Source organism: Mauremys mutica, chromosome 19 (genome assembly GCF_020497125.1).
Source record: "Mauremys mutica isolate MM-2020 ecotype Southern chromosome 19, ASM2049712v1, whole genome shotgun sequence".
Classification (NCBI taxonomy): Eukaryota; Metazoa; Chordata; order Testudines; family Geoemydidae; genus Mauremys; species Mauremys mutica.
Genome location: NC_059090.1, coordinates 15,484,817 through 15,511,533, shown reverse-complemented (window position 1 = coordinate 15,511,533; position 26,717 = coordinate 15,484,817). Strand labels below are relative to the sequence as shown.

Genomic DNA, 26,717 nt, shown 5'->3' with positions numbered 1-26,717 from the left:
GAACGTGTCTAAGCAAAAGCATGTCCGTTGCTAGGCATTTACCTCCCAGAGCTGGGTCCAAGTTCTGAAACTATGTCTAAACTGCACCAAGCACCTATCAACTGTACTTCCTAAGTTGGACCACATTCAACTTAAACCAGATTTCTGTCCAGTCAGGGCTAACCTGAATTAAACAGCCAAACCACATGTGACCTCAAATAAGCCATCAAATCATCATCTTTTCAGTTAGCCTCTATTTAGATAGGTGCAGTTGACTGCAGCCCTACAAAGTAGGCACCTATTCAGCCTATGGCTTGTGCATGCACGTCAGGTAGGTGGTCACCACCGTATGGCTGCCTCTGCATTTGGAATTCACAGAAACGGGTAAGCATCTACTTTATAGGTGAATCCGTTGCATGGGCAGAAGCCAGCAGGCAACAACAATGGCCATTACTGAAAATTTTTCCCCAGTCAGGCATCTCCAGGAGTGACTGTGTTGGTGCAAGGAGTAGTAAGTAGTTCATGGATTCATTGACAAATTTCTAAAATACAGTGTAGGCTTTAAAGTTCACCCCTTTCTTTTAATGACCTCTCTAGTTCACCTGGAGGAAAAAAAACCTATTCTCCTGAGTTGTATGTCATGGAGATGCAGATCCTGTACTCTGGGACTATCCTTCCCTTAATGTCTGATCGAGTTCTGGCAAGCTGGGATCTCTTCTGTCACTGTGAATTGCATCATGTTCCACTGACTCACTCTGGAGGTGGTGAGACATTTGTTTCATTCAGGAGGTTTCTTGTCATTAAATTAAAAGCCTTCTCCGGGGTCTTCCGGCCAAACTTTGGCCCTTCCCTAGGCCCACTTTGTGACGTGTCTGGTTTATGATCTGTGTCTAATGCCATGTTTCCCAGGTATGGGAAGTCCAAAACCTGCGCTGATGTCCGCTGCATGTTTATTCCAGCAGGAAGTTCTTTTAGCATCAAACAACTGGGAGTGGGAGGAGATAATCAGAGTGTTTGCTAAAGACACTCTTTCCCCCTTCCCATTAGTACCTGAATATGGGCTGCTCATTAGCCTATCAGATGTTTTATGTATTATTCATTGCATATCATTTGCCTATATTACTAAAGTGTAACTGAATGTGTAACCTTATCTGATATGTTCTGGTTCTATTTCCTCTGTCCATTTTTTATGCTCCCTGTGTGAATGTTTGAGGGAGCATAACTGGATTGTAAGGACTAAATACTTACAGAATGGCTGCTGTGTTTCTATAATTGCCATTTTGGGGTCTTTTTAAAAAAAATTGTAGTTCTTTGAACATTTTCAAAGTATGACAAGTTAAAACTCAGTGCAAAGCTTTCACTGTCCTTAAGGGATTGTCTGCAGTGCTCCAAGTAGATGATCCAGTAGAAAACTTTGCTAGTCCCTACTGAGTTTCTGGTCACTGACATTATTTTGGAAAGACCATGAGATGCATCCATTTCAGCAGTTCTATGGATTGAGTTCCGAATACTTAATGAGGTAACTAGCTAAAGTAATTGGTCAGCTTTAGATGAAAAAAGTTACCCATAAAGCTCTGAGGCCACGGTCTGCATGCTCAGAAGAGCGTGAGTACTAGAGAATATCAAACTTTGGGAAAGCTTTATGGACTAGAAAACCCTGAATGAGGAACATAGAAGGCGGAAGAGTATGAAATTGAGCTGTAAATGATTTGTGATTTAGAGGACGAGAACTGTGACTAGACAATTGGAAGAGCAAAGAAAGAACTAACTGCAGGAGAGGACATTAAAAATTGCTATGGAGTGTCAGGGGAATGTTGAATGGGGGAGGAAGGGGGAAATAGAAGACCCCTTGAAAGGATAGCAAAAATTGGAACCAAAGTTCACTTTTTAGCTAGATTCCTACTACCACAGAAGAAAAATCAACATTCAAATCTATGATGCCTGGGCACATGACAGATGTTATATATATTCTGTATGTAGACATACAGCATCCCACTACGCCATGCGGTCCTATTCTGCAGCAGGAAATATACAACGCATTGGGCAAATTTTCCTTTGCCCGTGGACTCAAAACTTTAAATAAAAAACGAAAGGACGTCTAGCCTTATATTTTTCATGTTTTCTGCTCTCTACCTCTCATCTGAATGAGAAGTGACTCTGACTCCACCACTTTACTAACTTCAGCCAGATGCATGACAGGAGCCTTCTGGTCACACATTTTCCTTTTGGCAGCACAATGATTCAACTTTTTTTCCCCCCCCTATGGAATTCTCCTAACAAGAACCTCCCTCTGAGGACTGACAACACTTCACGTTGCACGTAGACTCTGCTCGTGCTGGAAATGTCTTTGAAATACTGGCCAGAAAGGTTGCTCTCAGCAGGAGCTCCTTGCAGGATATTTGAGAGAGGATATTGAGAGAGCTAATTGGGAGAAATAATTTGTAATAGTTCAAACTACTGTCTGTTAATTTAGCAGCATGTTGCTACTCAGTATTCCAGAGTGCCTGAAGCGATGACGGTTACACTGTTCCAGCATTGTACTCGGCCAGTGAGGAGAGAAGGACTGAAAGCAAGAGAGATTAGAAGACTATGGCCCTGATCCAGAAAAGCATCTAAGTACCTGGCGTAGCCCCACTGAAGACAATAAGACGACTCATGTGCTTCAAGTTAAGCAGCATCTTAAGTACATTGCTGGATTGGGCCTTAAAACCAATAAAAACTGGGGTATTGTAAGAGATTTGAAAGTACAAATATCAGATTGGTAGTAAACACGCAAGTTGCAACAGAAAGATTGTTGTGGTTTCTATATTTTGCTACTGGCGACAGATAGGTAGGTAACAGAAAACAACTCCATTTCATGAAACATTCAGGTTTTGAAATTTGTTTTCATTCTGATGAAGAACAAAACCAAGACCTTTGGAAAACTGTTGTGAAAAAAAAACACGAAAAGAGAAAGAGAGGGCAAGGCCCACCCCAGAGTAGCCAATAGCCAGATTTCAAGGCACTGACCTGGAATGTAGCACATGCTCTCTCTCTCTCTCTCTAAATTCCATCTTTCACCTGAGAAACCTTCCCAATGACATTTTCATTTAAAATTGCACATTTCTGCAAAACATTTCACGTTGGATGAAACTACATTTTTTTTGATGGCAAAAGGTTTCATTGGAAACTTTTCGAGCAGCTGTAATGGACAGTCAAGTAGGAGCTTCTTATATTTTTCACAGTCATCTGTCATAGGTTTAAACAAAACCAGAAATTAACCCTGAAGACCATCTAGCTATACATTCATCTACCACATGTTACTGCATGTTCTCACATTTGTCACCTGCCACAGAGCTCGGACACATTATTTCGCACATCGCAGCATACAGGTGTTATGCTAACAGAACCTGACACAGCGTGAAGATTCAAAGGATATAACTTGTCTCCGGAGAATGGGGTGAGTCACCAGAAATAGTGTAAATAGCCAGGTGTGTATTAAAAACAATTTCTTTTTTTACTTCACTGGGCATTAGGCCATCACTAAAGGGGAAAAAGAGGTTTGTGAGTATCACAAATAAGACCCAGATTCATCCAAATGCAACCTGGAATAAGGGGTACAAATCACATGAAAGTCTCTGGCCCAAATTCAGAGGTGATTTTTGGGGCACTTTTTCAGGGCCCGTTCCTACAATTACATTTATGTATATGCTTGTAGCAGTACGACATTGCAATGCATAGCCTGCAGCGGTATGAATTACACAGGAGGGGTGAATGGGTCAGAAAACAGGTGTAAATGGTATAGAACCCTAACATGCCCCAGTTTGTCATGACTGATGTACAAAATGAGTGCAGCTTACCTGCCAAGAAAACAAACACAGGTGTGTACAGTCCAGAAAGCAAATCGAGAGGAGATTAAACAAGGTGGCTACAATTTATATTTGCACCATTTCTCAATACTTCTGGGCCCAATCAGTCTGAGCTCACTTATACCAGGGGCTGAATTTGCTCCCCATGGAAAGCTAAAATGATGCAAGTTACACTTTAAAGCCATATTCTGCTTAGTTGCACTGGGGTCATTAAAATTACTCTGAATCTACATTGGTAAATAGTAGAGAAGGATTTGGACCATTGTGTACAAATACTGTATACCAAAACAGTGCTTAAGATGGCATTTACATAAGGTTGCCAAGCCTCCAGGATTATCCTGGAGTCTTCAGGAATTAAAGATTAATCTTTAATTTAAAATTTTGTCATGTGATGAAACCTCCAGGAATACATCCACCCAAAACTGGCAACCCTACGTTTACAACACTGCTGAATTGGGACCTTTAGCACGCTGGTCCATTACAGGTAGGAATTCATCTGCTGTCTCATCTCTAATTTTGCTTAATGGAACAGTGTGTACCTCTCTTTGCCCATACTGGCCATTAAGCAGCCAGTATTCAAACTCTGAAAAGCCCTTACCGTCCAGTCCAGGCAGAACAGTACTCCTCATGGCCAGTACTAAACCAAGCGGTGAGCCAAACAGGAAGAAATCTGAAACTTCAAATTCAAACCGTCCCAGGTTTACTTCTGAGAGACTGGAGCTGCTCATAGGAGGAAAGTCTGCATCGTTCTTCATAACACTCGCGTGGATACTGAACAAGGAAAATGGATTGACTTAATAACAGTAAACCGGGGGTCCCTTTCCATCTTGCTGGACAAAGGCTCAACTTCAAAGAGGGGCTGCTTAGAAAACTCCAGTCTCGGTCTGTAGGTCCAAATTTTCTGCTTTAATAATGAGACAATCATACAGCAAAGCCACACCCTAACCATACTGGTTTCCCATTCTTTCTGTTACAGTCATCTGGAATATTTTATTTTCTGATGCAGATACATAGTAAATTTGCTACTGTCAAAGATCAGTAATTCCCTGCACTTAAAATACTTGGCATAGAAGACAGCTGTGTGGGCATTGCATGACTCAGGACTACTCCCCCGCACCCGCAAAAAATAATAATTAAAGCCACATACAGGAATTCAGTGGAAAAGTGTTTGCTGCAAATTGTAATGGACCCAAGTTGTGTAAGAATCTGACTCAAAAATGTCATTGTACATGAGAGTTTTTGGTGTTACAAGGATCTTCATGTCCATGAGGGTTTCTCTGACTTTTCACCCCCGCTTTGCAGCTATCTACTTAATAATAAGCAGCAGTCTAGCTTTTCATCTGCATTTTGAAGTGATTTACAAACTTTATATTAACCCTCAAATTACCAACAGTTGAGGTAGGTAAGTATCATTATCCCCGTTTTTAGAGAAAATGGATTCTCTACTGACTAGCATCTTACTTGGCTATTCACGTCTGTGCAAAGCTGGTGTAAAATGTTCCCAAATCAGAATGGTGATGTGCCAGGCCCAGAGAAGTCAAGAGTTAAATTTTAAGAGATGCAGGATATTCTGACTTCCAATGAAGTTCTGGGTGCTTATCAACTTTTGAAAATCAGGCCTCAAATTAGTTACCGTAGACCGCACAGCACATAAGAGGCTCAGCCAGGATTAGAAGTCAGGAGTCCCTGGCTCACAGTCCTGCGCTCAGAGTAAAAGACCAGGCCTTTTTTCCCAACCTGAGAACTTAATGGTGTCTTGAGCCCATCAATGTTGTACCTGATCTTCTCATTGAGAAGAGATAAGACACTTTGAACCCAAACCACTAGGGACAGAGTTTAGCACCCCTACAGTGCCCCCGAGTTTACAGTCATGCAGAACAGAATGAATCCAGGAGTCAAACTCATCTTCTGCTTGGGCAGTGCAGAGTTACCACTCCATCCCTACATTGCATTATTGGCCCCATGTTGCGTCATTGCTACACTACAAGGTAAGAGAAGCTAGCACAAAGTAGCCACGACAAACATGTCAAAGTATGTAGAACAAGAAAGTTTCCATGCTTAGGAGGTATCCCAGTCATCTTATTATCCAAACTGGGATAACATCTCTAAATTAAAAAACAACAACAATAGTTAATAATCCTACACAGAACTGATATGTAGAAAACTGAAACTTTTTAAATTGCTGCACATGCTGATTTTTTTAAAAACATCTCAGAATATTTTTCATCCTCAATCTGTGCATTTCCATGCTACCTTGCAATAGATTTGTGCAAACCTGGTGGTTGAAGAGTCAGAAATCTGAGTGGGGTGTAAAATGTTCAGGGGGGATTTAAGCATAGGCAAAAATGTACTTATAAGTTTAATAGTTTTCAGTTTAAAACAACTGTAAATACCTAGAAACTGAAACGCGGAAGTTTTAAGGAGGACTGTTATATTGCTTTTTGGATTATCTTGTTTTCCCCATGAGTATGAAATACATTTCTGTTAAGAACCCTTCTCTTTACTACACTTCTGCCAATACCCACCTCTCCATCCAAGCTAAAATATATCCGGATTCCACTATTTAAATCAACCAGATTAGGCAAAAATTATAGCAAAAAGATCATTCAGAACTACTTGGTCACTTAACATTATTAATGCTAATCAAATGATTCTCTATCTTCACATTTCAAGCTCTGTTATGTTCCCTTTCATATACTCTGAACTAATAAATCTCTAGGCATGTAGAATGTCGTGGCCTGCATTTGATGAACAAAGACTGAAGATCAAATGCTTGTCATTAGAACACGGGCATACACTGTTATTTTTATTTATTTTTTTTAATAAAAAGATGGGCTTTTTTTTCTTTTGTGAAAACATAAATAATGTACTGGGGGGGGATTTTCTTTAATATATTTATTTTGAAGCTAACATGCAAATATATTCTATAGGTATTTTGATGTTTCAATTTGTAAGCAAGAGAGATCAGATGCCAAAACCTGATAAATTAGTTCAGTTGAGCCAGATTCTATTATAAATGGGTTGAATGGAGAGTTCAGATTAGATAGCCTGGGAGTTTCTTGCTGCTACACAGGGAGCTAAAAGTGGTGGACTAGAATTCTTGACAAATTCTCTGTCACAGACAAATGGAAAAAGACACATTGTTTTGTTGTAGCAGGAAGGTACTTTAAAATGTAAGGACCCGGCATCCAGAAAGGAACAGCAGCACATTGATGTGAAAACCAAATAGAATAATCAAGGAACCCAAAGCAAAGAATGCATTGACTGCAGCCAAAGAGATAGAATAAAATTACCTTGAGCTATTAATGACAAAACAGGCAGGCTGGTGTACACTGCACTGTACCTGAGCTGTCACAGAACTGAAACTTGGGAGCACACAATGGGGCTTTTCTCTCTATCGGCATCACCCCCAACGAAACAAAGGAAGAAAGAACAAACAGAAAGAAAAAATAAAGCACAAAGGATACAGATACTCGAGCAAGCAGTCAAATTAGGTAGGTAAAGACAGAGAGACAGACAGACAAAGGAAATGATGAACCTCTCCTGCTAGATATATTGTTAAAAGGTTTCTTTTTTAGGATTTAGGGAAGCGAAGTAAGCTTCCTTTAAAGATAACTTTTTATTCATTTAAATTGAAGATTTATGGAGGTTTTCAAAAAAGCTTGAATAGTTTGTAGACAGCTGGGAGCACCAAAAGACAATTTCTCAATTCTCTGGAGAATCATGCAAAGCTTCTAATGAAAGTTAGATGGGGCTAAATAATAACAATAAAAAAAATTCAAAAGAAATGCCAAGTCTTCATTTGATTTGACTTGTGAGAGGTGCATTATAAAAACTGGGATTTTTTGCATTCAGTTTCTGCATTCAAAATTTACACCAGTCAACAAAAGCTGAATTAAAAAAATACAGCTGAGTTGGTCCAGAACAATGCCCCACCCTCCCAAAATTAAATATCTACATTTTTCTGGAGTAGCTGCAAAGGCTTAAACTAAGTCTGCAGCAACATTACGTGGGTTATATAAATGATGCCATTACTCTCGCATTGACTGTATTAATACTCCACATTCAATTGCAATCCTATCGCTTTTACTGAATGAAGGACTAGTTACCTAGACAGGAAAGCATGGTGTTGGGATATAGTATCACAGTCATAAGTGGATGAGTCGCTCTGTTTCCTTGGCAACGGTTGCCTTGGCTCCTCATCCTCCATGATTCCCGAAATGTCAATATTACTTTTGCTTAGGCGTTTGCTGCCACCCAGACTGGAATCCTCTGCTAAGAGGGGATTATCCTTCAAAGAATGAACAAAGCAAAAGGGAGATTAAAAAAGCGACCAAAATAAAACACAGCTAATATGAAGCGGTTCTATTTGTATAGTTGTCTTGTATTATCCAACAGAGGGTAGAATTGTTAGCTGTGATCTCTACTAAGGTAAGAATAAGGAGGCTGAGAAAAGGCCGGATGTCTGTCTTAGCTGTGTGTCATGCAAACTGGGGGAGAAGGGCAGCTAATGGGAGGGTCGCTTGTATGACAACTGTAACCCTGGTAACCCTCTCCTGGGCTTGGGGCCCCGATCAAAAGTCCAGATCCCATCGACCTCAGTGGTCCTTTGAGTGTCCTTTAAATAACAGACAGACATAAGCGGCCTTGATCCAAATGTACAGAATACATTGAAATATGTTAATGGAATAGCCCTCTGTGGCCCATGGATGTGAGGCCTGATTTTCAAAGATACTGACCACTTGCCACTCACAGTGAGGCCAGCGGTGTCTATATATTGCAGAGACCACTTTAAATAGGATTGAACATTAATCAGTTTGTTCATTTTACCAGCTCCTTTTAATAACCATCTTTCCCCTGAAACCCTGCTCTGACCCTGCATCAGTTTCAGCGGGCAATATATTGCACACAAGCAAAGCCCGGCTTGTCAAAGCAAATTCCAGTGGGCTGAATCCTGCAGTGAATACATAAGATCTGCCTACTTAAGGCCTCCAAGGATTTGGTCATATGCAATTATTGTGTCTGAATCAAATTTAAGCTTTTTTAAACTTGATTTCAACAAATAAGAACAGGTAAAAATACCTAACATCTATTTTAAAAGAATTATAAGCATGTGAAAATTGGTACCGTGCATGGAAAAAAGCTTCTGACACAAAGAACCTCTTGTAATTGTGTAATTATCAGTTTTCACCCATATCCTATTAGCTCATATTATGCAGTATTACCATTCATGGGCTCATAAAATATAACCAACATCATCATCTTAATGACTTTTGCACCATCATATTCATAGAAACAATTAGTCCTGCAGTACAACAACTGAAAATCACTAATAATCAGAAATAACACACAGTTAGAATTCTTGGAAAGTTTTCCTGTTAGCTGCATCAAACTTGCAGCAAAATTCAGATGGTGCCAAGTCCACTGTTAAAGTTCCTCAGTACCCAGGACACTTCTGGCTTAAAACTGTAGCTATCTGTAATGCCATAGCTAACCCCATCCCTTAGTTCCTGTGTAGAGGAGCTGCGATGTGCTGGGTTTCAAACAAAAGGATTTCAAAGGATCACTCTTCACATAGGAATGCTGATCAGAACAAAGAGCTGCCTGTTGCAGCTATGAGTGGGCTCTGTGTCATGCGATAGGCAGAAGTAAAGTTAAAATAAAAAGTTATTTGCTTAACATGAGCTTTTTGTGTGTTAATGTAGAGAACAATAGTCTCCACTCAATTCTTATTATGCAATTCATCATATTTTTAAATTTGCCTTTGAATCTCTTATCTGCACAGCAAATCAACATACAATCTTACAGTGAAACTCTCGGTACCATAAGAATTATTAACAATCTTAACAGAAAAACAGTGAACTTCTCAAAGTCAAATGCCTTTTGCCACAATGCTTCCTGAATGGATTTCTTTTACAGGTCCCTTTTGCAGCACTTGTTAACAAAGCAGCAATTCTGAACAGCAAAGGAATTATGGCTGCAATCTTTGCTTAAAATTCATAATTTTGATGAATTTTCCTTCCGATAAATTCATTTTAAAGAATATTTATGGCTAACACACACAAAACGTGTTGAGGACAGCACAAGTGTGTGCGTGCGCGCGCACACACACACAGCAAAATCATTTAGCGCCTTAGACATACCTCCTGTAATTCATTAACTTCAACAGGTTTTGGATAAAGCACTTAAACATCTAGTTGAATAATACGCTTTTTTATAAAATTCTCATTGTCACATCATCTAAGCACTGTGAAGATAGTTTCAGAGAATATCATCAGGTTGCCAACTTTCACAATTTTATCATGAGCCTTGTAATATCTTGTGTTAAAGTCCAAGACTCTGGAGTCATGTGAATACACAAAAATCTTAATATTTTGTTTAAAAAAATAAGTTTCTAGTCCTCCTGGGTGCAGAGATGCTTGCAAATGTGCAGCCTAAAATCTCCAAAATAGCCAAATTAATTAAAATAAAAAGCCAGAAGGCCAATCAATCCAATTTTTTTAAATCTCATTTTTATGCCAATATCAGGTTTTTCTTAGGGGCTAGACTCAACTTTTGAATAGTAGGAGTTGGCAATACCCCAATATGAACACACCTATTTCTATTTAATCCCACATACACCTCTACCCCGATATAATGCTGTCCTTGGGAGCCAAAAAAATCAGACCGTGTTATAGGTGAAACCGCGTTTGATCCACCTTTGATCCACCGGAGTGCGCAGCCCCGCCCCCCGCCAGAGCACTGCTTTACCATGTTAGAGCCGAATTTGTGTTATATCAGGTTGCGTTATATTGGGGTAGAGGTGTATATTTTGCTGGCCTGGTTCTCAGCAATATTTAGACGCTACCTTGTGCTACCACTGAACTAGCTCAACAGAATGTTCAGTAAAAGAATGGCCATTGGCACTGGAAGTTACAGGTCTCTTCAGTCTGTTGGAAATTGGCAGCAGTTCACAGTTGCCCACTGAGCATCATTAAAACCTGTGTCTAGGTTTCTTCCGCTGGGTCACAAGGCAATCCCTGTGCGATTACTATTTGCACAGTTTGATGATCTTAGACCAATACTGAGTGGAAAAACATCCGAACTCCTGCTGCAGGGCTGCCACCACCATGGTTAAGTTGGCATTTCCATTGTGTGTGTTTATTTACTGGATAAGATGTTGCTGTTTGAGCTGGATCCTGTTCAGATGTGGTAGCTCTTATATTCAGTGACAAAAACTAATCTAAGTTAACAGGATACATCCCTTCCCCCTCCCCCACAGAGTAGGAGGAAACCCCAGTATCACCTAGTTTTTAGATTACATTTTATGTAACTGCCAAAGCACATGCATTTCAGATGAGGTTTTGAGGAGGGAAGGGGGTGTATAGAAGGAATGAACAAGTCTGGATGGAGAAGGGATTAACTATTTCATAACTTTCTTCTTTCTCTATCTTCCACAGGCCAGTGAAGTAAGTGGGACTTTTTACTAGTGACCTCATTGAGGGCAGAATCCCACCCCCTGTCCCTACACAACTCTCCCCTGCCCCTGCTTTCTGGTTCCCTTAGGGTCCCCTCCCGGGGACATAATGGTGTAATGTTGAAATGTTTTCAAAATCATGGTTTATGGTTTACTGCAGGAGAGGCAGCTGCTGAGATCAAGGCTCCATTGTGCTGGGTGCTGTACTAACACAGTGACAGGAGTCCTTCTGCAAAGCCTTTACAATCTAAATAGATGAGACAAACAAAGGGTGGGAGAGAGGAAGTGCTACTATCCCTGTTTTCCAGATGCAGGCCTGAGGCTCAGAGAGATTAAGAGACTTGCCCAACGAATGTCACACAGAATGTCTGCGGCAGAACTGGGAATTTGCATCAACATTTCTTGAACCACAAAGAGAAAGAAATTCCGAGTTAAAGGGTTCATAGCACTGAAGTCAAAACCTCTCTCTGATAAGGCAGTGCAGCCAAAATGGACTCATAAATCTGAGGCCGTTAGATGCCACAAGGAAAATTCTCAGCAAGCGTGTGGATAGACCTATTATTGTTTCAAATCTGCATGTGAATCCATTACAGGTGAATTATTCCAGATCCACAACCCCGCAGTGAGCTCCTGTTTATCCCCAGAACATATAAAGCTTCCTTGTAAACTTGCCCACACTCTCAAGAAAAGAGACTGGAGGGACCACTACCAGGGCAGCTTTGTTAATGTGTGTATTTCAATAACTGGTCCTTCTGCTGAGATAGGCAAGCAAGGGAACCCAGTAATACCCATTAGAAGGTTGGCTTTCATCGTGTGGACAACCTGCCCAATGGGATTTGAACTGGGGCCAAAATCAGTTCATGTATGTTACTAAACAGCCTTTAGACTGGAAAGGCTTTTTGGTACTACTGACCCAAGCTAGATATTAGCTGTAACCTACAGGTTCTGTTACTCAGAAATGGATCCCCTTAAGCCATCCAGTAATTTGCAATTTTAATTCTGTTCTGTATCACTTTTGCCACAATATCTCCATCCATTTGTCAAGAAGGGCAGAAGCATGTAACACCACCAGTATTTAGAGACTCTATATTGTGCCAAAATGCCTAAACACACTGAGGCTAAGGCAAAGATGACTTATTACATTTAATCTCATTCTAATACATGGGTGGGGTTTTTTTTTTTAAATTTAAAACAACATAACTTCACGTCTCCAAAGATTAGCTGAAAAGCTTTGCTGGAGTTCAAATCTCATTAGTTTAACTACTTGGGTCAGATTCATGGCCATTCGTCTCTCATACACTGCATGGGAACATTGTGTCAAATTGCTACATTTATTTTAACCGTACTTGGAAACTATTCTGTGAAACAAATTAAACTATTGTTGCGAGGAGGGGGGGAATCACCAAACATACTCTGTTAGAAGAAAGCTGAGATGATTGCTGAAGAGACTATTTAGTTATTTCAACTTAATTAATAACTAAAACACCACTCTCCAAAGCTCTAGGCGCCCTAACATGCCGGTAATACAATTAAATCCCAGCAGCATTAAAAGAATCAATTCAACAGAAGCTCAACCAGCCACCTACAAAAACCCCTTTATTGCTACTGGAAGCACCTCCTAAAACCCTGTCAAATCAACATCTTTCAATAAGATCTTGAATACTTCAGAATGCTATTTTAACAGTATCAGCAAGAGAGAACAGAATTATCTTCTAAAAGACAGTGTGTTCTCGTGGGGGAGGGTCCTGGCATGGGACTCTGGATAACTGAGCTGTATTCCCAGTTCTGCATCACTTTCCCACTCTGTGCCTCAGTTTCTCCAACTGTAAAATGGGGATAATGATACAGACCTCCTTTGTAAAGCACTTTGATATTTCCAGATGTACACTGCTGTGTAAGAGCTAGGTACTATTACTACTATTAATCTGGTCAAAGCAGAATATACTTATTTCCCTATACTCCCTTAGAATGTATAGTGAACTCCTCAAATACTTGTCTAGTAAGGCTTATACATGATAGGCAATGGGAACATGTATTTTTCTCTGTGTATGATGAGAACTCGTATTGTAATTCTCCACTGGTTATTCTGGGCATACTGGAACCCAAATACAGCAGAGAAATTACAGTGGCACATTCCAATGCTGCTGCAGGTGAATTTTGATTGGTATTTCTATTATAATTCCCTATTTACATTGCCATAATATATAAACATACACTCCTGTAGTGCAAGTTTCTAATGCTCAAGGCTGTGTGCTACTCAGAGAACATAGTGGTCTCTGCAGTACCCTTTCTCTAACTTATTGTTATAAGGCACTTCGGAATAACTAGAGTATGAAGGGAGCTAAATAAACCTCATTTTAGTCTATTTTCAGGGTTCATAATCAGGTCATAAAATTCTTCCCTGGTTACGATTCAAAGTATAGGATTCCCATCCTCATACCCAATTCATTTCATTTCACAAATACCCTTGGGATTGGCAAAACAAAAATCTACCCCCCCACCCCCACCCTAAACTCCTCAAGATCCATTTCTACTGAAACACCAGTAAATTGCTAGGCAGGGGCAGCTGAGGGTAGCTGATAGTTATTCAAAGGAAGAATATCTGGAATTCATATTTCATCTTCTCTACCTGACTGTCTGATTAGACTGTAAGCTCCTGGGGCAAGGACGGTGCCCTGCTTTGTGTTGGAAGGCACCTAACACATTGTGAGGACTGCCACAGTACAAATAACGCAGGAAACTGACTTCTTCTGTTTATCCCAAGAAGAGGTAAAAACACAGGCATTATCATCAATAATCTTTTATATAAAGGTAACACCCAATGGTCTTAGTGGGAGGGGAGCTAAGTGTAATACAAACAGACAAGAGAAACCCCCTCCCCTGGAGATCTTACAAAAACAAAAATCATCTCCTTTCCACCAGAATCCGCCTATTTGATCCTTGGCCTCTCTTCTGAGATCCACTCTGAGCTAGGCCTCCCAATAAGGGTACCAGTTGGTATGGATGTTAATGGCTGCTTTTATGATATAGATTTAGGGCCACTAAACTCATAGTCTGCCTAGGCCAAATGAACAAACATCAGTGCCAACTTTTGGTCACAAGCAACAGAGATATCATTTACAACTATCTCCTCCTTACACGCCCCAGTCCTGAGAGGCATGAAGTACCTGGCAACAGCTTCTGAGCATCTTTCGGGACCAGGTGCTAAATCCAACTGAATAAGCTCGAAAGGTTCCTTACGACTGCGTTCAGTTGATCTTGCACAAGTCTGCTTTGCAGGTGAAATATAATAAAAATAAATGCTGCACAGATAAAGTAGCATCCTTTCCTCTCACATAAGGACCAGCACTGCTCAGATTGCCAAAATTCAGACAAACGCCATGTCCCTCTGCCTGTAGCCTGACTGTTTTGCTCAACTGTACTCTGCAGACAGCGAAGTCGCTTTGAACTTCCACTCCAGGAAACAATTTGGATCCTATTTAAGCGCTCTCAATCTGTCTGTGTAAGAGAAGGGAAAAGTTCAAAGCAGCCCAAGCCAGCCATAAAGCCGGATAGATGTATAGACCAGGCACAAGCTCTAATCAATGATGATGATATACCAAGGATGAAACTGCCTTTGACTTCAATAGGGCCAGGATTTCACCCTAAGCGTTTTGGTTTGTTTGTTTGTTTAGTATTTCCTGCCCCTTGGGGAAATAGATGAATAGGTGTGGTGAGAGAGGATGAAAGGGAAAGGGAAAAAAAGAAAAGTGAGGGAAGGGGGAGAGGAAAGTGGGGATCATGACAAGAAGTAAATACAGAGAAGAGAAAGGGGATATAAAGGAGGAGAGGAGGAAGTGGGAGGATAAAGTGAAGGGAATGACGAGAGTCAAGCTACATGGACAAGCTGAAAGGGTGATTGTTATGCTGCAAATATTTCCATTTTAAAAAGAGTATCAATAATTCGCACTTCCAAGATCCAGTCCTGCAGTAGGATTCATGATGGCCCCTGCGGAACCCCACTGAAGCTCTTGGGCATCCAATTGCAGGATAGGAACCTACGAGTTGCGTTTCTCAACGATGTTGAGTGACATGACAACGTGCACTGCTAGAACGGCTAGCTGCTGAGAAATGTCAGCAAGGTAACTATGGGGTAATTTGTTTTAGGAATATTTCCTTTCCCACAAGTATTAGGAGGATGTCTTTTTTTCTTCATAAAAATACCATTTAGCTTTTATATTGCACTTTTCATCCATAGATCTTAAAGTGCTGAACAAAAGAAATCAGTCTTGTTATCCACGTTGTAGAGATAGGGAAACGGAAGAACCAAAAGATGAAGGATCTGGCCCAGAATCTCATAACAGGCCCATGGCAGAGCCAGGAATAAAACCCACATCTCTTGAACCCTAACTAGTCCACTACCCTGTCAACTGGTCATGTCTACACTACATTGTAAATCAGGGTCTGAGAGACCTGGGCTTGTGGACTCGGTGTTTTCAAGCCTGCACTTGAGTGTCCACACTGCATTGTAAACCTGGGTTTACAATTGCTGGATCTGGGTCTCACAGCCGTGCTAGTACGTCCATACTGCACTATGCAGACCTTCCGACTTGGGTCTGGGGCTTGAGCGGTGTCCACACGGCAAAATAACAGGGCTTGGATCCAAGTCGCAGTGTGACTTGGGTCCTGACCAACCCCACCAGCAGGGTCTTAGCATCCAGGGCCTGAGTGCTTGCTGACCCGAATCAGATTGATTTGCATGTGGACGGAAGGGGGAGCTTGGGCTTAAACCTGAGTGAGAACCCAGGCTTAGTGTGCAGTGAAGACACACCCACTGCCTCTGAAGGCCCCAGAAACTTTGTTCAGACTACATAAAATTAGTTAAATTTATCTTTGATTTTTTTTCTTAAATGGAACATCAATAATGCAACATAAACATTAACATAATAGTAATAAAAAAAACTAATTCTGCTTTTTTCTATCACAAACTACTTTCTAAAGCAGATTTACATCTAAAAAATTATCTGAATTTAGAGCTTCTCATTAGAACAGGATTCATTTAGAGACTCCAGAGCGTGCTTAGTGCTCCGTTCACATGACCCTCAGCTGACAGGCATTCCCCAGTGTAACCAAGGCACGCTTTCAATGAGCCATTAAAATACACTCCCGAGTGTGTCTTAAATGCAACATTAGCCTCTAGCAGCAGCATTAAGAATTCCAGACACTATGGTGAAAAATAAAAAAACAGCAGCTTTTAGCAATAGACAGGAGCTGGCTGAGATTATTGGGAGAGGGTACCGTAAAAATCACAATTAGGGATACACTGAAAGGCACTCCATGACCCCTCCCCATGGATTTGCCAATAAAGCATTTGTTAACGACTTTCAAGTATTCTAAACCTGAAGTTGGAAAGTTTTTCGATACATCAATGACTTTTTACTTGAAAATAACAGCTGAAATATTCAGCACTACTGCAGTCTACCAACCCTTTGTATTTGTTTTTGCAGAAAGCTGCTTCATAGTGCCAGTTGGCTTCCATCCAGGGAATGAACCCATGGGAGTTTTACCTGCATGCTGCCGAGGCTCCCTCTCCTGCTACTGTTCTGACTCTCACCCGCAGTGCCAGCACTGTAGCAGATGGCATCAAACCCCAAAATTCCTCCAACACAGTCACCGATGAGGCACACCTGCAGGAATAGGAGATTTCGTGTGAGTCAGACATAGTGATATTTATCAGCCAGAGTCATTGACTCAAAACAGGAGGCAAGGGGGGTGGCATCATGGAGCCTGATTACAGCTCCCTGGTCCTGGGGACTAGTCTGCAGCAGCCGAGGGTTGCAAAGTTTCTGGTGGATCCCATTACAGTGCGGGATAGATATAGCCACTTTGCCACTCCTCCTCTCCCCATCAACATGCACCCTATGCTTCCATCAGCTTTACACCAGAAGGGAATTCCCCAGCACTAGCCGGAATCCCTGCTGGCTCCTTAAAGAAAAAAATTTTTTTAAAAAGCCAGAATCCAGCACAAAGGGTCTGGATCCCTAAAGAACCTGGCTGATCATGCTTCAATCCATTTAATGCACTCTGCAGACACAGGTTGGATTGTTCATTTCTTCCAAGATATCAAGACAGCTCTCAACTGGATTTCTAGCAAAGATTTGTAAGCAGAAATACACTCTCATTCACTGGTCAAAGCAAGTGACCCTAACTGTGAAATGAGTTGCCAATGGACAGATTTCACACAAGTATATAATTTCTTATGGTTCAGACTATAGCACTAGGATGAGATTGTAACATTTAGGGAAACTGAATTCACTAGCGTGGTGGCAGAGATTTGTAAATTTTCCTATCTCTCTATAATCCCACACTCTTATTTAACAGAGTTAAGGTGGTTCAAGTGTATTTCCCCACAAAATTGAAACATAAGCAATAGTTACACCCAACACAATACCCACCCCAAGGCATTAATTTCCCCACTATGATCATGACTAGAGTTGGTCAGGGATTTTTCAATAAAACTTATTTCTGGTCAAAAAAATGCATCAAAACCAACACTGTATGTGTGAACATATGAGTTTGGACTTAACTTTCATCAGGAAGGTTCCTTGGGTCCAGAATGGAATTTCTGGTCAAAATCACAAAGAGACAGAGAGAGGGTGGGCAACCCCCCTCCCGACCCTGAGAATAGTCAATAGCCCAGTGGTAATGGATGCAGGAGACTCAGAATCTGTCTACACTGGCAGAGTTACAGCGCCAGCAGGTACAACGCTGCTCAGAGAGTGCTGAAGGGAAACCGCTGTTGTGTGTGCACACTGTCAGCTGCCTGCACAACAGCGTGTTCACACTTGCGGCACTTGCAGCGGTGTGTGGAGGCCTCAGATTCAAGTCACTGCTCTGAACCAAGCAACACAGGGTTCTCCCACATCCCAGGTGAGTTTTTAATTTAATAATAGTATCCCCTCTGATGCACACCACAAAGAACTGAAAATCCACCTAGCTACACAGAACCTTAACACTACATTAACAGCATGTTTTGTGAGGGATTAATGGCATCTCATTGCACTTACCATGACAACTCTCATCTTGATGATGATGATCAGTGTTAGAGTAGCACTTAGGGTATGTACATCTACACTTGGAGCTGGAGGTGTGATTCCCACCTCAAAGAGACATACCTGCATTAGCTCGATGAGAGCTCGTGTGCTAAAAATAGAATGTCACTATAGTGGCATGAGTGGCAGGTGGGGCTAGCCACCCTGAGTACATGGCTATGGTCTCAGATGGGTGCATGGTCTGGATAGCTAGCCCCTCCCACTGTAAGAGTAAGGCAGTCCTTTGCCCCAAAGAGTTTGTAAAGTAAGTAATCAAGAGAGGCAAGGGTGAGAGAGGAAACTGAGGCACAGACACATTAAGTGGCTTGCCCAGGTCACACAGCAGGTCAGTGGCATAGCTGGGAATAGAACTGAAGGCCCAACCCCCAGTCCAGTTTCACTGAATTATACTGTACATATTTTATAACTAGAGACCTATATATTTAGAGGTGAATTTGATGTTTTTATCTAGTTGCCAAAATGGACTATGAACAATACAACATTTTCATTCTAATGATATCAGCACTTCTCCTGTGCGGTGGAAACATGCAAAATATACTGAGATCGTTTACACACTCCCAGGTGAATTATCAATAGATTTTTTTTTAAAAAAGCCTTTTTTGTAGCTTTGGCCTAAAGAAAAATAAACCTCTTAACATTCAATTTCTACTGGAAGAGATCTGTTTTTATAATTATCTCTGTAATTGGTATAATTTTTCTTCTCATAATCTCACCTTTCATAAAGTTCTGTTATAATAGCCAGGGTTTCTTTTTTTTTTTTAAGCTCCAAGCAAGAACATTTTTACTACGGATATTAAACTGGCTCCAAACCAAATTTTAGCTTAAAAAACTGATATGCCACAGTATAATCCTATTATTGTTATGAAAAAAATAATTTGTTTGTGTAATAAGACTCATGCTTTCCTCAGAAGATTACACTGTACCCTCAGATTAAAAATCTTTTCTTCTTTCAGAGCCTTTGAAACCTCGCTGTACTTAAAACAACTGTAGCTAACTAGACCTTTAAAGGCCCATCACAAATGTATATAAGTACTTCACACTCAGTAATAAATGAATCCTCAAGTATTAGTATTAGAAGTATTAGTATTAGTAACCCCATTCAGAGACCAGGTTGCTACAGGAGAGTGGTGATCCCAAACCCAATGAACTTCATGCAAATCTTTCAGCTGATTTAACTGGGATTTGTATCAGGCCCAGAGAGATTGAGTGATTTGCCCATGGTCATGCAAAGGAATCTGGCAGAGCCAAAATCTGAACCCAGATCTCCTGAGTCCTCAATCATAAGATCATGCTTCCTCCCTGTGGTTTTACTGACACTGTGACAAGAGACGGGGATACCAGTACTTAAATGTTTGATTCCCTATGGTCTAATCAGAGATGTGCTGAGGTCCCTCAACTCCCATCATCTGCAAAGGGATTATACAAATTTAGGAACTGAACTAGCTAGGGGAGTAGGTACAGCTAGAGCTGAGCAAATTTTTCAGCTGAAACTTTTTCTGGTGAGAATTGCAGATTCAGCCACACCAAAACATTTTATGAATGTGTGTTGGTGTTGCCAAATTGTTCACTTTGGAGTGGTGGGGGAGGGTGCAGTGGGAGGGCGGAGAGAACAAGTCAGAAAAAAAATCAAAACATTCTGTTTTGACATTTGCAACATGAAGTGTTTCAGATTTTGTTCAACCCACAACAAATTTTTTCTTCAGGTTTTCAATTTGCTGACAAATTTCTATATTTTAGTTTTTGGTCTGACCCCAAATATTTATTTTAAACTTTTTTAAATTGCCAATGAACCAAAAATTCTATTATTCTCACACCTTTAGGTCCAGTGCTTTCTATTAACTGCATGAGTTACCAGCTCAAACTGACACTGCTCAGGTTTCAGGAAGCTCCTAGTTCACCCTTCACCCTGAGCATCCTCAGAGGCTTAACAGAGAGACAATGTGGGTGAGGAAATATCTTTTATTGGACCAACTTCTGTTGGTGACAGAGAGCTTTTGAACTAACACAGAGATCTTCTTCAGGTCTGGGAAATGCACACAGAGGCTTAACAGACATTTTGCACTGCCATGCTAACACTGCTTTATCTCATTTGCTGTGTCAGCCCCATACTAGTAACTTGATACACGCAATGCAGTGGCCTAAAATAATGGAACCTCAGCCTTCCACAGAGCACTTTTCTTTGACATATGAGGAAATGGTCCTACCTGTCCATTAAAACCAGTCCCATCTGGAGACTTGAGAAATTCATTGTAAACTTGGTTGGCTCTGCTAATCACCATGGCAACTGCATCCTGGTACTGAGGGGAGGAAATGGCCAGCAAGGGCAAGGCAGCCAGTGGGATGTGGTCTTCACTACTGCTCAGGCAGTTCTCATCATAGCTGTAGGGATTCAGGCTGAAGAAGAAGATACTGTCATCAGGAAAATGCAACAAAAGGAAGTGCACAATATTACAGCCCTAATGTGAGTGCATTAAACTGAAATGATCCTGGGCGATGCAGGTTTGGTACAGAACACCGTCACCTTAAAACCTCATCTGTATAAAAGCTAGGCTTTCCTGATCTGTGTTATTGACACTGCTTTAGATTGTTAGAACGGAAGGAGTTTTTATAAATCTGATTTATTCTTCACCATTTACGCTCCTTATTTTTACTCCAGAAGCTGAGACATATGCAAGAAGAAAACAGATTCAGTTTCTGGTTTTTATACATTACACAATACAACAGTTGATAGGATGCAGCTGCTGCACTGGAATATGATAGTCTTCAAAATGAATGGCTCCCATTGAAATTATTTTTAAAAATACAGAAACATTTCTGTCAATGAGATTTTGTAAAAGTTTGTATAAATTTTGGAGAAAATCTGACCTGACAATATTCCTTCCAAAAGACAGAACAAGATCAGCCTATTATCTGATCAATTACAAGTTAAAACTACTTTTATGTATGTCTCAAAACATTTAAACATTCACCTATTAGCATTATACAAAAGAGTGTGACTGGCTTGAAAACAGATGTTTAGATTTACTAGGATACCAGTTTTATCTGAGGGCTTATCTACACGGTGAGGTAATGTTCTCTACAGGGGTTTGATTTCTAAAGAGCACGAACATACTATGTATTAATTGGGTCTGTGCAGAACTTGCTGCTATGCACTAAAGGTTCCTTAGTGCACTTTAACGTAGTACTGTTTTAAACCCTCTATGTCTAGTCTAGATTTCAGTTCTGCACATTTCCCAGTACCAACCTGTCAGTCACGCTTTGGATGATCTTTAAAAGTAAAGGGGAAAAAACAATTCCCAGAGAGCAGAAATTGCGTCATATCACCTCATGCCAGGTTCTCAGTATATATTTATGCACCTTTAGGGACTAATAGAAGGTCAGAAGTACTTTGAAAATTAGGCTGGATTTCAGCCAAGGCTGCAGAGGTAGAAAACAAAGACTTCATAAATAAAAGTTGTTTGCACTTCCCATCCAAAGATCTCAGAGCGCTTTAATTAAACCTCACAACAAGGCAGGTAAGCATCACCATCTCACATGGGGAAACAAGCACAGAGATGGGTAGGATCAGATTTTGAAGCGAATTAGTTTAGACATTAAAAATAAACAGTATTTGTGATCTAGATGGTCAATCCCTGAAGTTTGCTACAATTAATTAACAAACAACTAAGAGGAAGGGAACAAAACAAGCCCTGCATCTGAGAAACAGAAGGCTACAGTGGTTGGGTCATCTACATTTGGTAATCAGACAGAAAAAGCAACCAGATCTCAGAGTAGATACTTCTTAAAGTTACCTAAAATCTTTTCCAGTAACCAAAGTATAAAACACTAACTGGGCAAGATTACTGGGGTTCCTTCAGTATAATAGTTTTTGGACTCCTAAGTGTATATAAGTCAGGGAAAGATAGCAAAAAACAAAAAACATAAAACAAAACACACAAAAATATTTAATTCCTGTATAAACTTCAAATGACACCATTAATTCTGCCATTATTGTATCCGGTGTTGTTGGAGCTGTGTCACAGCCAGGATATGAGAGAGATAAGGTGGGTGAGGTAATATCTTTTATTGGATCAACTTCCGTTGGTGAGCGAGACAGGCTTTCAAGCTCTTCGGGTCAGGGAAACGTACTCGGAGTGTCACAGCTAAATACAAGGTGGAACAGATTGTTTAGCATAAGTTGTTAACACACATTTCAAGGGACCATTCAAGGTGAAGTGGCCAACTAGAGAGAACTGCCAGCAAAACAGAAACATGACCTTATGGGCTAACAATGCACAGAAATACCGCAGAGGATCCTACAGGCTGAACAAATGAATGCTGGAGTGGGTCAGGAACAGGAGCATAGGAATCGCCAAACTGGATCAGACTCAAGGTCTCTCTAGTCCAATATTCTTTCTCTGACCGTTGCCAGGACCAGATGCTTTGGGAGAGAGTATAAGAACCCTGCAGCAGGCAGATGCGGGATGATTTGCTGCAGTTGGTTTCTGCCTAATCTCTCATAGTAAGAGATTGGCTTAAGCCTGAAGCATGATCTTCAATATCCCGTCTAAGCTTCTGTTGGCATTATCTATTTTAATTCTGCATATTCTTGTGATATAAAATGTTCAATCCCTTTTTTGACTCTTCCTAAATTCTTAACCTCAATGACCTCCTGCAGCTACGAGTTCCACAGCCCAATTATCCATTGTGTGAAAAAATATTTCACTCTATCACTTTGTGCCATGGCCTCTATTTGAGGTGTGTGGGGCTGGATTTCACCGCAAAAGGCTCAAAGAATAAGGCTTTGTGGGGGAGGAGGGGAGTGAAGGAGAAGTAAATTTCACTCAGATATGGTAAGTGACTTGCCCCCAAACTCAAATAGTGAGGCAGGTGCTGAGTCAGTCAAAGAACCCAGGTTACTCATCCAGGAGGCAAAACCCCCCAACTCCACACACAAAAAGGAACCAGCCAGACACATGCATGTCACCATCTGTCCACTTGGCACCCCTTTCCTTTGTCTGTCCCTTCTCTTCTTTAGAATATATTCTCCTCAGGGCAGGGACTCCCTGTTACTATGTGCTTGCCCTGGGTTTAGTACAACGGGTTCCAGATTCTGATAGGAACCTCAATACATTACATTAGAACATTAAATTATGTGCCATTTGAGATGGGATTAGATCTATGGATCTAATACCACCACCCTAGATAAAAGCAATTTAAGAAAACCAAAAACTACTTACAGCTCTGAAATGCAGTAGTTGGTCTGTATTTTCCCCTAAGCCTCACTGCAAATTTCCATGTTTAGCCTGTGCTAAAGCACTCAAATGACAGATATTTTGCATCTTAAGAAGTTCAACATTTTTAATGACCTGGAGCTCAGCTGCTCTGCCAGGCAGCATCAATTTATCAGTTAACATGACTTCACTCTGCCAGTGGATTAGACCATCCAAATGCAAAGCAGACAGATTGCTGAATACCAGTGCCAAAAATAAAATAAAACAAAACACCCAAACTTTAAAAATATAAAATAAAAAGGCCTCCCTAGCCATATAACACTCACTTAAAAAAAATCATTCAGAATGGGAATTTTCAAAAGAGAAAAAAAATCACATCTACATAATAAAAGCAAGAGGCAAAAGGAAATCCAGAAGAGAAATATACAGAAGCAGAGGGTTAAAAAAAATAGCCAGCAACATTTCTCATGAGTAAGCAAAGGAATCTGAATCAAGCTGCAGTTCAGCAATTAATTCCTGGTAAATTAATTACAAATAATTACCTGTTGGAAAAGAACAGTTTATTTTTCTTTTATTGCAAAGGTCACGTAAGGGGAGGGTTTTTTTTTCCTTCTTATCATAAACACAATGAAAATGAAAAAGCAGCCCTTGAAAAGGACGGTGGAAGAGGGGACGCTCTTTATCACAAGAGACAGGCAGGATGTCAGAGACAAACACAAAGCCTTGTTAGCTTGCTGCATTGGCAGAGCACTGCAGGAGGCCCTTACATGCGCCAGTTTGGAAGTGCTGCATTCACAAAGCGGGGGTGGAGTGAGGAGGAAAGGAAATCACCAGGGGAGCAAGAGGGGGACAGGTGAAGCCATTAATTGTAATAATGTTGCAATTGCAGACACATCCCCTTCATTGCCGGTGCTGTCTCCGAGACAGATTCAGGACCCTGGAGAGCTAGGCTTTAGTGGCATCCCTTGACTGGGCACAAATGATATGATGTCACAGAGACAGCGGCTTGCAGGGGGTAACAGATTGTATATAATGGGGGCTGACAGAGTGGGAGAGAGAATATTCAAGATCCAACAGAGGGAGTTAGCAAAATAGTTTTCAAACACAAGCTGATGCAGGTCACAACCCCACGCGGGTCCCTTCTGACTGACTTCTTTGGGGAGAGGTGCTTGAGGTTTAACACTTGGGAAAGGAAAAGGCAGAGAGACCAATGCTTCTGCTAACCTGCCTGCTAGAGCTTCCCTCAAGTTATTGTTGCATGTGGGAGAATTAGACGTTTATGGTCTGATTTGCTGGTAGAAGTGGCCTGCAGCTCCCATTAGCTTCACTAGGGAGTCGAGGTTGGTTTCAAAAGCCAAGCCAGGTGTGTGTGCAGTCCCCTTTTTAGCGGGAAGTAGGGTGAGGGACAGATCGCAGGCCATGAATACTAGCGTTTTACATGTGCTGCATAGTGTAATTTTAAAATTAGTTTTAAAATGGATTATGAACCCAAGAACTTCCAAGTAACACATGTTGGGGCCGATCCTGTGAGGTGCTGCTATCAGCGCAGGCTGTGGGTGCTCCCTACCTCACCAGTAAAACACGATTCCCCCGTCCTTTAAGAATCAGTTGTGCAAAGTGCTGAGCGCTCTGACTCTAATCCAGCAAAGCACATGGACAGTGAAATGGGACAATTTATATTCTGACAGTGCTTTGCTGGATCAGGGCCAGAGAGTGCTTAGCACCTTCCAGGATTGAGCCCTGACACTAGTGGAAACCAACAGTATTTCTCTTCGAGTCTGTGAAGCTGCGCAAGTAAAACAGTGGGGGGCGGGAAGAGGAAAGACCAATAAGGCCTTGTCTGCACTACAAAATTAAGTCGACCTAAGGTAGATCGATGTACAGCCACCTCAGTAATTACTGCAGTTTTTCATGTCCACATTACCCTCCTTCTGTCAGTGGTGTGTCTCCTCACCAGAACGCTTCTGTTGGTGATGTGTCTCCTCACCAGACTTAAGTGCCCCCCCACAAGCAGCCAACAGGCGATGTAAGTAGCAGTGTCTACACAGACACTGCATTGCCCTAATTACATCAACCTAAGTGCTACGCCTCTCACAGAGCTGGAGTTATTAGGTTGATGTAGTAGGCGAATTACTTCGGTGGGAGCAACTTTGTTGTGTAGATGCTTACAGAGTTAGGTCGACGTAAGCTGCCTTACACCAACCAAACTCGGTAATGTAGACCAGGCCTAAGAGAGAGAATCAGGCCATTAGATGACAGTTCCAATAGGAGACCCAGATCCTCAGCTGGTGTAAAACAATGCAGCTACACTGATCTGACCCAAGTTCAGCCGACTACCTGAAAGTAAAGCTATGTTCTTCCTAATGCAGACACTTCAGAATGGCTTCCCCACCAAGAGTAGCACTCGAGAGAGGAAGGCAGGAAACGTCTGGTTTTAAATCAGTAAACTAAATGGATGTGACGCCTAAGAAACTTAGGAAGCAAAGAGCAGTAAGAGGATATCATTTTTAACAGTCGCGTTTTTTACTGTAACCCCATTCCAAACTCCCAATCAGTCACCCTCCAGGCAACACACAAATGAATTTGTCCATAGATGTTTGGGGGCTTAGCTAAAATTAGGAAGTAGGATGATTGCAAACTTCCACCAAGAGAAACTGAGGTGCTGAAAATATGCATTTCAGTACCACTGCCTACAACCACACAACCAGGGAAACTCACAAGCCTGTTGTAAACTGGTGCAATTAAACTCAATGGAACTATTTTTTTAGGGTCGATCATAAGACCAAATTTCAGCTGGTGTAAATGAGCTATGTCCATTTACACCAGCTGAAGGACTAGCCTTCAGTATATGAAGTAAAGCATCAACTTTTCATCCTGAGAGAGAGAGGGAGAGGTTTGTCTCAGAGGACTTCTAGATTGATGAATAGAAAAGAAATAGTTAGTACCTGTTGCCATTTGGTATTTTCTAGACAAAAGGGGGGAAATGAGAAAATACATCCTAGATACTCTGAAAATTAAATTAATTACTTAACATTATGGCTCCTTCAGAATGTCAGATGTGGTCCATTAGACACATTGTCATTTCACTAAGTGCCATGTTATGCTTCCCTTCCCCACTTTTGCTTTTGTT

At 41.1% G+C, this 26,717-nt stretch overlaps 1 protein-coding gene across 13 annotated transcripts in view; it reads right to left on the bottom strand.

The window, feature by feature from the left end:
• Positions 1 to 26,717, bottom strand: part of PITPNM3 (PITPNM family member 3) — a 363,555-nt gene that overhangs the window by 42,119 nt on the left and 294,719 nt on the right. For all 13 annotated transcript variants that reach the window (XM_044993505.1, XM_044993503.1, XM_044993507.1 and 10 more), the window contains 4 exons: positions 20,579 to 20,768; positions 16,830 to 16,949; positions 7,937 to 8,118; positions 4,426 to 4,598 (listed from right to left, as the gene is read on the bottom strand). In XM_044993505.1, the coding sequence (XP_044849440.1) occupies positions 4,426 to 4,598; positions 7,937 to 8,118; positions 16,830 to 16,949; positions 20,579 to 20,768 (665 nt within the window). The remainder of the gene's footprint in view (positions 1 to 4,425; positions 4,599 to 7,936; positions 8,119 to 16,829; positions 16,950 to 20,578; positions 20,769 to 26,717) is intronic.